The sequence below is a fragment of the Lactuca virosa genome, chromosome 3 (assembly GCF_052849685.1).
Source record: "Lactuca virosa cultivar CGN04683 chromosome 3, Lactuca_virosa_CGN04683_v6, whole genome shotgun sequence".
Lineage (NCBI taxonomy): Eukaryota > Viridiplantae > Streptophyta > Magnoliopsida > Asterales > Asteraceae > Lactuca > Lactuca virosa.
In genome coordinates, this window is record NC_136428.1 from 122,088,246 (window position 1) to 122,106,392 (window position 18,147).

The following is an 18,147-nucleotide window of genomic DNA, read 5'->3' on the forward strand; positions in this document are numbered from 1 at the left end:
CTAGACATGCCAGTCTAGGGTGACAAATGTCTTTATCCAAACCGAGGGCGCCTGAGAAACGCCAAAACAGGCACTTCGTCAGATTAGTATGGTTATAACGACTCACTAGAATATGTTATATTAACTAGAAATTTATGTAAGGAAAACCTCATAAATAAATTTTGGCACATTGTGTTGACTGTCCTACACGTGATAGGTGATGGTCCGCATTTGTTGTGTTGACTGTCCTTCTTCATTGCGTAGAATGTCCACAATAGCCATGTTGATTTTTCTCCTACAAGTATAGAGTCGTAATACTGCTATTTTTACAAATTAAAAAGCGTAGGACTCTATGGAAAACGTTTGTAACCGATTTTGATAACGATAAACTAACCCACACATATACATAGTTGGAAACTAGAACTTACGATTATTTTATAGCAGAAAATATAGGATTTTCTGGGGAAAACGATTTTTCTACGATTTCGATAACGATAAACTAGAACGCACGCACTCAATTTTACTCGATAAGAGAAACAAGATTTTCAACCATATTTTCCTTTTTGAAAATAAGGGATTTTTCTTGAAACGGTTGTTTGTTACTATTCAAAAGAACTATTCTCAGACACAACACGCTTTTACAAATCACACTACTTTTCAAAATCACTCCTTATAAGGATGAACAAAAGTAATGTCATACACACACATATCCATGATTTTCAAGGCAAGACTTCAAACGATTTCATAGAAAATATCGGATTTTCTAAATGTACGATAAGAACGATTCTAAACATGTGTAAACGATTTTATACAAAAATGTTTATGAACTCACCAACTTTTTAGTTTACGATTTTCAAAACTACTTATATTCTCAGGTATCTAGTAAGCAGGTAACAAGGGACGCAGATGCAGGGTTATTTAGCTGTAGTTTGAAATTTCTACTTATGTCTCTTTTATGTAACTCGAAGAACAAATACAATATGTAAACAATATAAGTTTGTTATCTCAATGTATGATGTTTGGATTGCTCTGTTTCATTTATATTCAATTGTTATGATATTGCACAATGAAGTCACCGCCTCCGGACGTTTCTGCCGTCTGGTCCGGGGGTGTGACAAGCTTCGTGCTTACGGTTTTCAGTTTTGGTTTCAGGTACTTTGTTTTCAAGGAAAGGAGTCAGCTCGATCGCAGCGCATCACACTATGTTTTCCGCACATGAGATCTTTGGGATTTCACTCTGATATGGTTTTATGATAATATGTTTTGATTATTAACACTTTGGTTTTGACATGAGATATTATTATGAATGTTTATTACGTATGGTTTTATAGAAAATTATTTAAAAATGAAAGTTTTAGCCTTGAATTTTGGGATGTTACAGTTCCTAAGACTGCAAGTCATGAAGCATCAAGAAAGAGAAAAAGGATAAAAGCAAAGGGTACATGTGTAATTTTGAATCCCAATGATAATACTTCATAAATTAAAGATCTTCCTACACAAATGGATACAATTATCACTAAATCTCTTTCTAAAAAACTCATCATTGGTAGCATACAAATCCTCATTGATTATTCCTACCTTAATCGAATCCAAACCATGAAAACTCATGTTGCCACGTCAGCAAAAAAAGCTTCTGATTCTTGATGTAAATGGATTGTTAGCATATATTGTTTCCCCCCACCCTCCAAAAGATCTCAAATCAGATAAATATATTTCAAGAAGAGCATGTAAGATTTTATTCCACTTTTTAATTACTAATTAAGGTAAAAATATCTTTTTATGGTAATTTAATTTATTATCCTTTTTATTATGCAGTATTCAAGAGACCTTTTTTGGATGATTTTTTAAGATTTTGCTTCCAAAGATTTGATGTTGCGATTTGGTCATCAAGAACAAGGTATTAATTGACTTGAAGATTTTTAAGTTTATAGGAATGTGTGCTTCTTGATATAAGAATTTTATATAATTGATATAATTGAGGTAATTGATACAATTAGTTTTTGGTTTTAAGCCATTTATGTTTGTTGATAGAAGATATATTTCATAATTGATATAATTTATAACAGTTTTGGATTGTTTTTTTCTTATACTCTTCATCTTTATTTGATTTGATCACAAACGACAAGATGCTTTGGTGCTTATTATGTTTTTTGTTAATTAGCGCTGGTAGGAGTCCTAATTTCTTAATATTGATTTCTATTAACAACGTGACACTTTGTTAATATGTATTTTGATTATTAAAATCATTCTATGAGAAATTTGAGTCGGATTTCATCAATATTAGGACAAAAGCTTGTGAGGTGTTGTAGAGAGAAGATGACCTAAATGAGATTGTCTAGGTATGTTGGTGGTTTTATTATATTATATATGTTTTATTTGATGAGAATTATATATGTATATGAATATGTGATGGTGGTAGTTTGGTGGTTGTAGCTGGTGGGTAAAGATGCATTAGTTGGTGTGAATTACATGTGATTCACATGTAAATCACATGTAATTCGCATATGATTCACTTGTGATTCACATGTAAATCACAAGTGAATCACATATGAATCACATATGAATTGCATGTGATTCACATGTAGATCACAAGTGAATCACATAAGAATTACATGTGATTCACATGTAAATATCATGTAATTCACATAAGAATTACATGTGATTCACATGTAAATATCATGTAATTCACATATGAATTACATGTGATTCACATGTAAATCACATGTAATTCACATATGATTCACATGTAAATCACATATGAATTACATGTGATTCACATGTAAATCACAAATAAATCACATATGAATTACATGTGATTCACATGTAAATAACATGTAATTCACATATGAGTTACATGTGATTCACATGTAAATCACATGTAATTTACATATGATTCACTTGTGATTCACATGTAAAAAACAAGTAAATAACATGTGATTCACATGTAAATAACATGTGATTCACATATGAATTACATGTGATTCACATGTAATTCACATATGATTCATTTGTGATTCACATGTAAATTACAAGTGAATCATATATAAATTACATGTAATTCACAAGTGAATCATATATGAATTACATGTGATTCACAAGTGAATCGAATATGAATTATATGTGATTCACATGTAATTCATATATTAATCACATGTAATTCACATGTAAATCACAAATGAATCACATGTCAATTACATGTGATTCATATGTAAATCACAAGTGAATAGCATATGAATTACATGTGATTCACATGTAAATCACAAGTTAATCACATATAAATTACGTTTATATGCACACATGCATTTTGTGTAAATGTTATTTGTTAATTATTTTTTAAAATTTTCTTGTGAATTTTACATTTGAATTTTAAAAGATACAATCACATGTGAATATCACATTATATAATCACATGTGAATCTAACATGACATATACATGTGCATTTTTGTGAGTGTTTTTGCATTAATCAATTTTTTTTAATTTTCTTGTAGATTTTGAAGAATTTGTGGAAAAAATTGAAGAGGTGAAAAGTGATAAATTGAAGAAAAAATATAAAAATCTTGATATGAAGAAATGACAGCACTGTGAATCTTTGTAGTTTTTTTATTTTTTTATTTTGTATCGAATATAATACTTGTAGTATTATGTTTATAGATTAATTAATAAAAATAAGATTTTTTATGATTCACTTACGAATATTATAGTATAAGAAATATGCATATATACATTTGAAAAAATATGTTTATATACATCTAAACCGTTGCTTTTTTTTTTGTTAAAAAAATTAGAGGTTTTTTTTTTTTAAAGTTTTCCAGTTTTTTTTTAAATATACTGATTTTTTTTAAAAAAAATGCAGTTTTTTTTTCTTAAAAATTGGAGTGGGGGGTTGTGTTTTTATTGTCCTTAGTGAAGTCCCGCATATGTAATCAGCAGGTATGTCGAGGGAAGGAGAGTTTAATTGGAGGCATGTGGGTAGGAGAAAGGATGGACGTGGGAAATTTGGCTATGAATCGGTGAAGGACCCTGGTCAGCATCGGAGTGGAAGGAACGATTCGAAGTTCGATGATGTTAACAGAATTTCGGTTTCATTCTATGTTACGAATCTTCCAAGTGATCTTCACCCAAGGGATCTTTGGAAGAGGTGTGAAAATCTGGGCACTGTAGTTGATACCTATATTGCTCGGAAAAGATCTAAGATGGGTCGTCGATTTGGCTTTGTTCGATTTATCAAAGTCATAAATTCTCAAGAACTGGAAAGAAGATTTTGTGAGATTTGGTTTGGTAATTATCATGTGTTTGCATCCCTTGCTAGATTCAAGAGAAATGATGAAGTATCTATTCAGCACAGGAAAAGCCAGTAGCATCTCAGGATGAAAGTGAATGATGTAAAAGGTAAAGATGATCAGAAGAAGAAATCTTATGCCAAGGCTGTTATGGGTGAAGAGACGAGTAAAAACATATCGGATCCTCAGTTACGCAAAGTGATGATGGGAGACAGAGAACTCACTGGCATGACAGATGCTCAATCTACAATCCTTTGTGAGGTAAGAGAAGCATCTTTTATTCCAAACCTGGTTAATATGCGTAGTGAGGAGGGTTTTCCTAATGTGAGAATCCGGTATGTTGGTGGTTTGTGGGTGTGGGTATCGTTTGAATCGAGTAAAGCTTGCAAAACTTTCTATATGAACACGGGTATTTCTAATATCTTTTGCAACATTCGTCACATTGCAAAAGATTTTGTGATCTCGTACAGGGCTGTGTGTTTGGAGGTAATTGGTCTTCCTATGTGTGCGTGGAATCCATGTGTATTTAAAAAGTTGCTTCTGCTTGGGGTTCAGTGCTATTTTCAAATGATGATGAGACAAATTGCATGTCGACCGGTAGAGTTTGTATTAAGACTAATGTTATGTCAAACATTCAAGAAGACATTCTTGTGGTGATTGAAGGAAGGGAATACCAAGTATATGTAAAGGAAATTGCTCTTTGGGAACCTGATGTTGCGGATGATGGAAAGTCTTTATGAAGATGAGAACAAATCGAATGATCCTTTGGAAGAAGGTTATGGAGATCACTTTGATAGTGAACAGATTATGATAATCAAGATGAAGAAAGGAGTATAGATGAGAATGTAAATGGAAATTGTGAAAAAGAGCAATTTGTATCAGGTGAAAAGGTTGGTTTGTTTAATGAAAAAGAGTTAAACGAACAGGAAAATTATCCTATTAACAAAAGTAATACAGGGGGTGTTAATATCTGTCAAGAGCAAGTAGATTCAATCCATTTTGAACCGATTATTGCTAATGCAAATGAAAAAATGACTCCAGGGGCTAAAGTGCATACCGAGAGCAACGATGAAAGGAGTGAAACAGGTGGTTCAAAACCTCCGGGTTTTGGTGGCCAGAGATTTCAGGAACAAAAAACTATGGATTGTCGGGGTTCCTTTCTATATTCAGGTAATGAAATTAAGCGTTCACTGAGCACAGGGTCGGTGAAAATTTTGGAAAAAAAGATTCCGATAGCTGGAGTTAGTTCCTGTGATGAAGTAAGTCGGTTTATTGAGCTGGGAAAATTGTGGGGGTATGATGTGGAAAACGCAAAGGCTGATTTGAAAAAAAGATTAGTCGGTATGGGAGTGATCCAGTCCTTATGAATTGTTTATCCCTTAATATTTGTGGGACTAAAACGCTTAAAAAGCGTGGATGGGTGAAAGAAATTTGTATCAAGAATACGGTGAATTTTTTGGGGTTACAAGAAACTCGGATGACTCGTGTGGATCTTTTTAAAATTCGCTCTATGTGGGGTAATTCCAGATTTGATTTTGCATGTAGTACTGCTAGAGGGAGTTGGGGTGGTTTAGTTTCCATTTGGGACCCGTCTGTTTTCAAAAAGGATCGGGTCCTATGTAGAGAGAATGTCATTATTGTGGAAAGGACTTGGGTTATAAAGAATTTAAAATGTACTCTTATTAATGTTTATGCTCCCCAAGATGCTAGAAAAAAACAAGATCTTTGGGCTTATTTGAATTCGATTATGGCAAATAATACGGGGTCTTTCATTGTGTTTGGTGATTTTAATGTGGTTAGGTCTGCTTCGGAGAGGCATGGATCGGTTTTTTCTAGCTCTCAAGCGTCAGATTTTAATAATTTCATTTTTGATGCGGCTTTGGTGGATATTCCCATGGGTGGTCGGAAGTTTACTCGTATGGATACAGCTGGGTGTAAATTAAGTCGTCTGGATCGGTTTCTTATTTCAGAGGATCTTCTTGATGACGTTCCTGATATGTGTTGCTTTGCTCTTGAGAGAAGATGGTCGGATCACTGTCTTTTGATTTTGAAAGAAGATCCTATCGATTATGGTCCTTCTTCTTTCAAGATGTTTAATTCATGGTTGGATATGGACGGGTTTTCGGATGTCGTTCAAACTGCTGTTAATGAGTTTGTTCCAGACTCTCGGATTAACAAGTGTTTAAATTAAAAAAATAAACTCAAGTTCGTTAAAAATAGGATCAAATTGTGGCAAGTCAGTATGCGTGTTGTAAAAGGTGACCAACGTAAAAATCTCATAAACCGTCTTTGTGAGATTGACAAATTGGTTGATGAGGGGATTGCCACGAATGATCTCATGAATGAGAGATTAAATACATTACAGAAGGTGACAGAAATTGACAAGGCTGAATTTTTAGACTGTAAGCAAAAGTCTAAAGTTAAATGGAGCGTTGAAGGTGATGACAATTCTAAGTTCTTCCATGGAATGTTGAATAGAAGGAGGAAACAAATGGCGACAAGGGGGATTCTGGTTGACGGTGTTTGGGTTACTGATCCTACGCTTATGAAAAAAGAGTTCCATGATTTCTTTCGGTCAAAATTTCAACATTTTCATGGCGTGAATCTTGGTACCCTTAGTTCTCGGTTTCGAAAGCTCTTAGATGATCAAGTTGATGATCTCCAGTCAAACTTTTCTGAAAAGGAGGTGCGTGATGCAGTTTGGTCTTGTGGTAGCGATAGAGCACAGGTCCAGATGGGTTTACTTTTCGATTTTTGAAGAAAATTTGGGACCTTTTTAAGCAGGATGTGTTCGACTTTATGCGTGAATTTTTCGAGACAGGAGTTATATCGCCAGGTTGTAATTCTTCTTTTATCACTTTGATTCCTAAAGTTGATAATCCCACTGAAATCAAGGATTACAGACCGATTAGCTTAATTGGTCTTCAATATAAAATTATTGCAAAATTACTCGCGACCAGGTTGGAAAAGGTGGTTAGTTCTATTGTTAATCCAGTACAGTCTGCTTTCATTAAAGACAGACAGATTTTAGATGGCTCTCTAATGATTAATGAGATTGTTCGGTGGGCGAATTTAAAGAAAAATAAAATAATGCTTTTTAAAGTGGACTTTGAAAAAGCTTACGATTCGGTAGCTTGGGAGTACTTAGACAAGATTATGGAGGTGTTAGGTTTTGGGGAAAAGTGGCGTTCTTGGATTTGGGGGTGTCTAAGATCGGCTAGATCTTCAGTTTTATTGAATGGGAATCCCACAAATGAGTTCCAACTACACAGAGGTTTGAGACAAGGTGATCCTTTATCTCCTTTCTTGTTTATTCTGGTAATGGAAGGCTTGCATGTTTGCATGGAGGATGCCACTCATAATTCTTTGTTTAGAGGGGTGTCTATTGGTGAACACAATATTCAAATTTCGCATTTATTTTATGCTGATGATGCAATTTTTTTGGGTGATTGGGATGTGGAGAATATTAGGGTGCTTATTTGTATCCTTTAAGTTTTCTATATGGCTTCGGGTTTGCAAATAAATTTGCATAAATCCAAGTTATATGGAATTGGGGTGACTCTTGATGTGATAGAGCAGGTCGCCATATGTACTGGTTGTGGGGCTGATTCGTTCCCGTTTATGTATCTCGGTTTACCCGTTGGCCAACAGATGCATAGGAAATCGGCTTGGGAGAATATTATACAGAGATTTCTTAAGAAACTTTCATCTTGGAAATCTAGAATGCTTTCTATTGGAGGCCGCCTTACTTTACTGAAATCGGTGCTTGGAAGCTTGGGTATCTACTATTTTTCTCTTTTTCGCATGCCAGTTTCAATTGGTAAGGATTTAGAGAGAATTAGATCGAGATTTTTTTGGGGTGCGGAGGATCAAAACAGGATTATTCAATGGGTTAAATGGGATGTGATGTTGAACGCTAAAGAGCGTGGTGGGTTGTCTATTGGGAGTTTGGAAGCGTTTAATGATGCTCTGTTGTACAAGTGGAGGCGGCGTTTTTTAAATGACCATAATCACCTTTGGGTCCAAGTGATTAAAAGTTGTTATGGTGATGATGGTGGGTTTTCTTTGACTAGAAATCACAAATCCAAATCGGGAGTTTGGTTGGGCATTGTGAAGCTCGTGTGGGATTTACATGACAAAGGTGTTATTCCCTTTGATGCGATGTGTAAACAAGTGGGAAATGGCGCTAATACTAATTTTTGGTCGGATGTTTGGTGCGGAGATATTATCCTTAGAGCTCGATTTCCTCGCTTGTATGCTATTGCATATAATAAGGATGCGTTCGTTAGTGATTATTGGGATGGATCAACTTGGAATTTTCATTGGATTCAAAATATTAATGGTGGGGTGCTTGTTGATCATTTAGATCAATTAAATGTCCTATTGGAGTCGTTCCATTTGTGTAATAGACGTGATTCTTGGCGGTGTTTAATTGGTGCAAGTGATACGTTTGTGGTAAAGGAGGCTAGAATTAGATTGGATAACTTGAATCTCCCTTCAGGTGGTCTGGTCACTAGGTGGAATACCTTTCTTCCTATTAAAATTAACATTTTTGTTTGGAGAATGCTTTTGGATAGGCTTCCTACGAGATGTAACTTGGATAGAAGAGGGGTTGATCTTGAGTCATTGCTTTGTCCGTGTTGTGAAGTGGAACAAGACGAGAGGAATCATCTGTTTTTCGAGTGTAACGTTGCACGTCTTCTTTGGCTTAAAGTTGCTAATTGGGTGGATAAGTCAATTCCTACTTTTCGCGGAGTGACAGATTTTTTTTATGGATTGATGGTATTCCAGCCGCTCGGTTCCAAAGGGTGATCATGGAATCGATTTGTGCTACTCTCATTTGGGTCTTATGGAAGTATCGGAACAATCTTGTTTTTGGCAACAACAAGAAGTACAAGAAAGAGTTTATGTTTGATTCTATCATTTCTTTTTCTTATAATTGGTATTGTAATAGGAATCGTAAAGCTAGGAAAAATTCGAATGAGTGGATGCTTAATCCTCTCATGAACTAATTTGTTCTTGTTTGCTAGCTCTTTGCTAGCCTTTTTATTTCATTCAGCCATTCAAAAAAAATATATAGCAAAATTACTTAGTTTGGGATATTGTAGTCAGATTGTTTTCAACATCATTATCCTTCTTTAGCTTCCATAACGTACATTTTAACACTATAGTTGTTCAATGTCAAAACACTTCTTCAACTAACATATGTCAAGTCCCAATTCACTAACTAGTCATTAGTCATCCGTTATATCCACCACATACCACATATGTGGTGGGTGCCACATCAGCACCACATTCCCCTACCACTAACATGGGATACCTACCACTAAGGCTGGAGGGAGTGGTGCCACCGAAACCGCACTCCCTTCACCGCCACATAAGCGTCACGTCATTTTTACCACACTAGTGTGGTTTCTTGCCACACCAAGGGAGTGGTGTCACACTTTTATTTTCTTTTATTTTTGTTTTTCTAACTATTTTAATTTTATAAAACTTCTTTTTTAACAAAAAAAACATAATTTTAAAAAGATAATATTTCATTAATTAAAAATACAAATACCATACATTGCTTAACTTAAAAAAAAACCTAAAAATTTAGAAAAGCAGATTAAAAACATAAAACCTACAACTTATTAAAAAAAAGAAAAAAAAACACACCAATAGATTAAAAACTAAAAAAAAAAAAACTAGAAATTAGCCACGATTTACGTAACGTTTTTTCACTTCTTCCTTCATCGCCAAAATAACTTGAAGCTCGTCCCCGGTCATATTCGACGTGTCCATCGCTAGTATTCGCATGTCGCTGTCCCTTTGTTTCTAAAGCTCTCTTTCAGAAGCAATTTGCAAAATCTTGTCCATTCTATCTTTTATACCCGTCATGTCGGCCCCCATTTCTTTCAACTCATTTGAATCTGACGCTTTGTCTTTGCCTTTGCTTTTTTCTTTGTCTCTTCCCATTGGTCGGGAAGGTGGTGAAACTGGAACAGGTTCATCTTCGTTCAGATCAAATTGAACACGAGCATCTGATGTAGTGTGGTCAGACTCAGATGTTCTGCTGCGTTTTGAACCACTGTCGATATGCTCGTCTGATGTTTTGCTACTTTGCCATTTCTTGTTATCTTTCACAAAATTCCAAACTTCAAGAAACTTGAAAGCCTTCAGATTTTCTTTTTGATACACATTCAACGCTTTCTTCAAAATCACTTCATCGCTTTCTCCACTTTTCCATTGACGTTTCATGTTGTTATACAAATCATTAAACAACATGATTTCCTTGTTCATCTTCCCCCATTTGGAGTACACTTGATGTTTTGAACGGTATTCTCCACGGTTCATTCCTTTATGGAACCTATGTAAAACGCGAATCCAAAAGCGGTGATGCTTTTGGTCTTTTCCAACTGTCGCATCTTCTGAAATATCAATACAAGATTGTGCCAACACTAACACTTCCAGGGGTTCCCAACATTTAGCCTCCGCCTTCTCTTTTCATTTAGTTGCTGCTCGAGTGGGCTGAGTTTCTGTAACGAATTCCGGTTCGGAATCTGAAACGACCGTTTCTGGTTGTGTTTGTGTTTGCTGAACAAACTCAGGTTGAGACAAAAAATCAAATGGATTAAAATATGTGTCGGTTTCTGGTAGTGTTTGTGGTAGTGGTCATGTTTGTGGTAGTGGTTGTGCTAGTCGTTGTAGAAAATACGGAAGCATACCGCCGTAGTGGTAATACGGAGGTGAAAAAAATCGGTTGATCAAATGAAGGGATTGGGGTTGTGGTGTTTCTGACGGGTGTTTTTTCTTTGCTGGGCCTTTTGGAAGAATACATTTTCAAAAAAATTGGAAGAAAAGAGAGTAAAATTTTAAGGATTTTGGTTGAAAGTTATGTAATAAAGGGTAAGTATATATATAGAGTAAAGTAAAAAAAATAATAAATAAATAAATAAATAAATAAATTCAGTCAAATGACCATTCAACGGTCAACAAGCACCATCCAATCACATGACACGGTTCTTTCTAGCCGTAGTGCGGCCAAAACCGCATGAAACCGCACCCAGGGGGCGGTGTTTGCGGTCGACGTGGCAAGAACGCGGTTCCAGACCACACTCCACTCTGATGAGCCTAACACACCACTCCACATCATTATTTTTATTTTTTTTTTAATTCAAAAATACAATAAAATTACATTTTTTATAATTAAAAAACATTCATTTTTTTAAACTAGTTTTTCATTAATTATAAAAATAAAATTACAACTTCAAACTACATTACTTAGTTAATCTAGAAAAAAAAAATTACATTAATTAAAAAAAAACAAACATACATATAAAAAAAAAATTGTCGTTCATGTTACGTTGGTACAAATGTTCCGCGACATCTTCTCGAAGATTGAAACGCGTTTCACTATTATAAATTTTAACAACTCGCTCTAAAAACGCATTCGTTTTGGGTACGAACTCCTCAATTGGAACGACAACGTTGTTCGGATCATACGTGCAAATCGCTCGACCTTCATCTTCAATAATCATATTATGCATTATAATACATGCTAGGACCATTCGTTTAATTCTTTCTTTATCCCAGAGTCGTGTAGCATATTTCACTACATGTCATGTCTGCTTGGCGATCACGATTGACGACCGCCCTTGTACGAGCAACATTCGAACTTTCTTCATCGTGAATGTGTTGCGCAACGTTGAAGAATGTCTCGATGAATTCTACGTCGTCATCCAAGTCAAAAGTTTTTAAGAATTCCATGTGTTTTGTGGAATCCATGTGTTTGTGTTTTGTGGTTTTAGAGAATGAAGGTTAGAATGAAGGTGTAAGTTTTGGTGAAAATAGAAGATGTATGTGTATTGAATTGAGTTTGAAAAAAATAGGCCAAATAGCCGTTCAACGGTCGAAAAAAGCAAGCACCAATCATCTTTTCCGTTTGAATTCGTCGTCGGGAACACGAAGGATAACGACCACGCCCGACAACGATTTGTCGGGGTGGTGTGCACGAGTTTTTCTCGTGGCCACATGGACCACGGATGCTCTCGTTGAGAGTATACCTGAAGGTCTTATGTACTTCCTTCTTTATTTTAAGATAGTCTAGTTCTACTGAGTTATACATCTGAAGAACCATGGATTTGCATTATCACATGCTTTATACATTCTTATTTAAGCAATAATATGTCATAATTTATATACTATTACCATCAAAATGGCTTAAATTAAATGTCATCAATTCCTTTCCTCAACTCCCGACATCCTTTGTTCTTTTATATATATATATATATATATATATATATATATATATATATATATATATATATATATGTTCAAATGAGAACAAAATGGTATTTGAGAACATTTGAGAAAAAAAAATAAGTGCGTCGTTTAAGTTTTAACGAAGAGAGGGGCTTATGTGTAATTTAACCTAACGATTTCTAGTGTCTTGCTTCTTCAAGCACCGAACCGGTGACACTCAACTCCGATGTTGCCCTCCGCCCAGCACCACCTCCTCCCGCTATGCCTCTCCAACAGCGACCCCACCTTGTGCCTTTCTTCTTCTTCCTAATATATACATTCTCTCTATATATTCCAATATTTCTATCTCAATCAATTTTCCGTTTATATAAACTGATGCAAAACATCGCCGTCGACGTCTAGCTTACAATCAGATGACATTATATGTCGTCGTCAACTCCATCACAGGTCTTATCTTCTCTAACATCTCATATGAGTCAATTGCCAGTGGTCGTGATGTTTTCTACGGTTCCAGTCTTTTTTGTTGGATCCCTAACCTCACTATGAAGCGTCTCTGCTACAACAAAACGATGATTTTGAGTCAGGTATCCATTTGAGACATTCAGATTTGCTCGATTACAAATTGTTGTAGGGATGGCGACGGGATTTCAACTCAAAATTGTCATCTCCAATCGATTTCATTGGTCATATGGTTTACTTGCGGTTTCCCCACCATATACTCCGAGCTTAACTTCACTCATTGTGGAAACCAGATACCTCCATCTGTGCTCTCCTAGTTTCTTCAAACTTTAAATCACATTTCGAAATTCCAAATCCTCGAGGGGTAAAATTGGCAATCTTCTCTGGCGGGTCCATGCTGTCACAGATTTCATGCATTGTCTTCAAAAAAATCATAAAAGTTCATTAGAACTCCAAATGCCAAAATTCCAAATCCTATAGTTATATATGGATGTATAGTTTTCCACATATAAAGGGAATGATGTAATTCTTAGTACATTGGTACAGTTTATACCAAGAGTGTTGAGTAGTCCAGAAAGTAACAGTTTAAAGTTACTAACACAAGCTAAATAATGTTATTTTATCGAAATTTAAGAATGGGTTGAAAGGTAAGAAAATAGATCCCAAAAGAGCACTACAATCAAAGAGAAAATAAGAAAATATATACATAAGTTTTATAAGGGTAATACAACAAAGCACAAGCTAAATAATGTTTTAATTGTTGTGTAGGTTTTCGGAAAGGAAAGGGTACATCTTGCTCATGCTACCTAATTTTCAAGTTCAAGGAGGTAAGTTACACTAACTCTCCTATTATATAGACATTAATTGTTTTATGTTATTGTTCACGGATACCCTAATCCGGTAGAGTGAACAAGGAAAAGCATAATGTAGTTTGTTTTCTAGTGAGACAAGCAGACAAGATTCATTTTTGCGATCTCGATTCGTTAATTTTTACCGTGTATTAAATCATATGTGATTATATGATCTAATCACATATTACTTATATGCACAAGATTCATTGTAACACCCATAAAATTCAAGCCAATTTAAAACTTTTTAAACAATCCAAAAACCATTAGTTATTACAAAACTTGTTTTCAAAATATATAATATCAGAGTATCCCAGAAACATAAACATAAATATGAAGAGTTGTACGATCACGCCTTCGCCTTTCCACGATCCCCTGATGTACCTGAAACAATAAACTGAAACTGTAAGCTCGAAAGCTTAGTGAGTTCCCCCAAAATACCCATACCCACAATAATACACATATAATCATAAACAGCATACTATGGGTCCAGTCAACCATTGGGTTGGAATACCCCAGGCCCTCAACCATCCGGTTGGAATGCCAACATATTATGGGTCCAATCATGCTCGGGATGGAATACCCCAGGCCCACAACCAACAGGTTGGGATGCCCACATACTATGAGTCCAGTCATCCTCGGGATGGAATACTCACGGCCCACAGCCAGCAGGTTGGAATGCCCAGGCCTATTGGCTTTCGCACAAAGCAGATAAGCCTCAACCGCCAAACAAAGATGTGCACATATAACAGATAATCACATAACAGTCTATAGACAACAACTGATCTAATGGATCATACCACATACAATTATCCTACCCTCTGGGATACCGAACTAACAGATCATACTAGCATAGCATAACCAATAACAATTCAAAGGGCCGGCCTTGGTGCCTTAGACCCTGGAGTATAGTGAGGATAACTCACCTCGCATTGTTGACTCAAAGATAAACCAAAGCTCTTGGATTGCTGGTACAAATCCACCACATTCCAAAGGATGCCACTAAGATAGATTTCAGATCCCACACATTCCCTTGCTTCTAGATACTTGCTCTCCAAGCTCTCCTCTCCAAAGATCCTCTTCCAAAGCTGAGAATCGGGGCGTTACATTCATTTTTGTGTTTTCGATTCAATAGTTGTTCTTTGTCCATATTAATCATATGTGATTAAATACATAAAATGACATATGATTAAATACATGATAACAACTATTGAATTGAGAACGTAAATTTGAATCTTATTCACATAAATCCTATGTTATTAGATACGCGTTAGGTCATAAATTGTGGTTTATACTTTGCTTTTCATAAGCTATTAGAGTTCTCGGTCTAGGACCGAAAACACCATGTTTTGGTGTTTTTGGAACGAAATCACATGTGATTTGGGAAATGATAATTATTCAGTGCCTTTTGATGATACGTGTAACGACCCAATTTTCAAAAGAAAATTTTCATTTTTTTTAATTCTCCAAAACACAATTTCATCATCCACAAAACCAGTTACAATTGTTTTCAAAACCATGTCAAATACAACTTTATTTCAAAATATCAGAGAGTCCCATAAAATGCCCGAGTGAGAGTGCACGCCGCGTCATCAAGCCTTGCCCTTGCCCTTGGGCTCAGATGTACCTGAAACAAATCCACAAATTGTAAGCTAATGCTTAGCGAGTTCCCCAGAGCATACCCACACACAAACCACATACAACATATCATACTAGCTATAACAGCTACATATATCACATAAGCCATGCATACAACAGATAGGGATGTCGTAGGCTCGTCCCCAGGGTCTTACTCGAGGATGTCATGGGCTCCCCACATGGTCTTACACCTAAGTGTCATGGGCTCTCCCATGGTCTTTGATAGGAAAGCCATGGGCTCTCCACATGGTCTTACATCCAAGTGTCATGGGCTCTCCCATGGTCTCCCATACAAACCTACCACATATACCACTAGCATACTTCCTAGCTCATACCAACTAACATGTCACATAATACAATCTCAACTAGGATACTACATATCGTAAAATAGGTCGGCCTTGGTGACTTAGACCCATTGGTATGGTGAGGAGACTCACCTTTGTCCGAAGAATCCGAAAGCTACTCTCCTAGCAGTCCGTAACCACCCGCACTGAACAATGATAACATTATTTAATGTTAGGATCAAACCCCATCTAAGTGTAGAACCCAAATCCCCAAGTCCCTCCTCAATGGCCCAAAAGTCCTCCTTAGTTAATGGGCCCAAAGTCCATATCCAAAATCATTAATGGGCCTCATGGCCCAATAAAACCCAACCATAACATCCATGGCCCAAAACAGATAAACTGACCTACTAACCCCAAAACGTGACCAGGCCCAATGACTAATTGAGGCCCAAAGGCTCAAAGTCCCAAAAGAAGTCCAAGTCCATCTGCTGTGCGTAAGCCTGGCGTACCACCCTAGTACGCGCAGCGTACTGAGTCCCTGAGTTTTACGCGCTGCATACGCTAAGTTATGCCCAACGTACTAACATGTTAAGCACTTCTTCCATTAAGTGCTTAATACTCAATTTCCTCACGTCCAATAGTCAGATTTAAGCTCATTAAGAAGTCCTAGGGCATAAAGTTTGCAACTTTATGCCTTTGCATGTCTCATATGTTCCCAACAACCCATTAAGACCTTTCCAAGGGTCTTAATCCATGCATGAGATCAAAACACTCATCAAGACTTCAGTTTTATGCTATGAATGGACCAAAGGACCTCAGATCTAACCTTTTCAGCCTCTGGAGTTGCTCAACTCTCAAAAGGAGGTCAAAAATCAACTAAAGGGACAAAATAGAAAACCCTATCTAGATCTAATGAATAAGATGGAAATATCAAAGCTTTATACCTCCAGAAGCTCCTCAAGGTGAACTAGATGCAGATTCTTGAAGCCCAAAGCCACTCCAAGCTTGCTTTAGCAACTCCTCCTTCTTGAATGGACACTAAAAAGGTCACAAATGCACTCCTTAAGCTCAAAACACACTCTCTAATGATTCTAGGGTTTTTAGGGACGTTTGAAGGTGAAAGAGGTTGATTAGGGTGAGGCTCAAATGAGATAAGGATGCTTATATAGGGCTCAAGTCCGGAAATTAGGGTTTGGACATCTGTTACGTACGCCCAACGTACTTTTGGTATGCCCAGCATGTTAAGATTTATGGAGTCTTGAACAAATTGACAAGTTCCTAAGAGTTCAAGGGCCATAAATGTAACATTACATTTAACAATTGAATTATTCAATTGTTGTCGGCAAACGTTTGAATTAAATATTCAAATGGTCGGTGGACAATTATTTAATATTTGTTGGACGGCTAATGTGAATGGCAAAATTTTCAAAGTCAATCTTTGCGGCAATCCTGTGCATATTGCGGCTCACAAATATACCTATATATATGCATGTATGTTTTGCATATTTTGTGTGCAAAAACTTGAGAGAACATCAAGTGTAGAGTGTCAAGCCAATTGTAATCTTGTGAGTTTTAATAAAATTCTCTAGTTGCAGCCCGTGGACGTAGGATTTGCACCGAATCCGAACCACGTAAAATCCTTGTGTTCTTCTTACTTTATTTTCGTGAGTTTGTGTGTGTGATAGTGTGTTTCCGCTGCGTGTACCCGGTCCGGTTCCTAACAACTGGTATCAGAGCCAAATTAGCGAGGTTTGGAGGGTACAATCATTTTTTTTTTATCACGCACGAGTATACCTGATTTGTATCTTGTTTGTCGTAATGGCTGGAGACAAGGTTGTAATCGAAAAGTTCAACGGTTCTGATTTTAGCTGGTGGAAAATGCAATTAGAAGCATTTCTATGTCAGAAAGACTTGGACATGGTACTTGGAGACAAACCGGAGAAAATGGAAAAAGCTTTTGAAGATGCGTGGAACTCAAAGGACAAGAAAGCCAAGGCGGTTATTACATTGTCGTTGAGGAAGAGCGTTGCTTTCAACATCATGAATGAAACCACGGCGCGTGGTATGATGGAGGCTCTGTCAAATATGTATGAGAAACCATCGGCGGCTAACAAGGTGTTCTTGATGAAGGAGTTGTTCACTACAAGGATGAATGAGGAAGGCTCAGTTACGTTTCACATTAACAATCTAAATTCAATTCTGTCCAGATTATCATCTGTGGGAATTAAATTTGATAACGAGACTCAAGCATCACTGCTACTAGCTTCTCTACCTGATAGCTGGTCCGGAACAGTTACTGCTGTTACGAGTTCTGTGGGGACCAGTGGTATGACTTTTGAAGGGGTTAGAGATTTGGTTCTTGGCGAAGATATCAGACGCAAGAATCAAGGTGGATCTTCTTCTTCTGATTTATT

General features: G+C 36.4%; 1 protein-coding gene across 1 annotated transcript; it reads left to right on the forward strand.

Moving 5' to 3' along the window:
* Positions 1-5,770: 5,770 nt before the first annotated feature.
* Positions 5,771-6,451, forward strand: LOC145163994 (uncharacterized). Its single transcript, XM_079082726.1, has one exon. The coding sequence runs from the start codon at positions 5,771-5,773 to the stop codon at positions 6,449-6,451; it is 681 nt and encodes a 226-aa protein (XP_078938852.1).
* The last annotated feature ends 11,696 nt before the right edge of the window (positions 6,452-18,147 follow it).

Excerpts from the sequence above, each read along its gene's own strand:
- LOC145163994 (XM_079082726.1), top strand. The coding sequence starts at position 5,771 with ATGTGGGGTAATTCCAGATTTGATTTTGCATGTAGTACTGCTAGAGGG.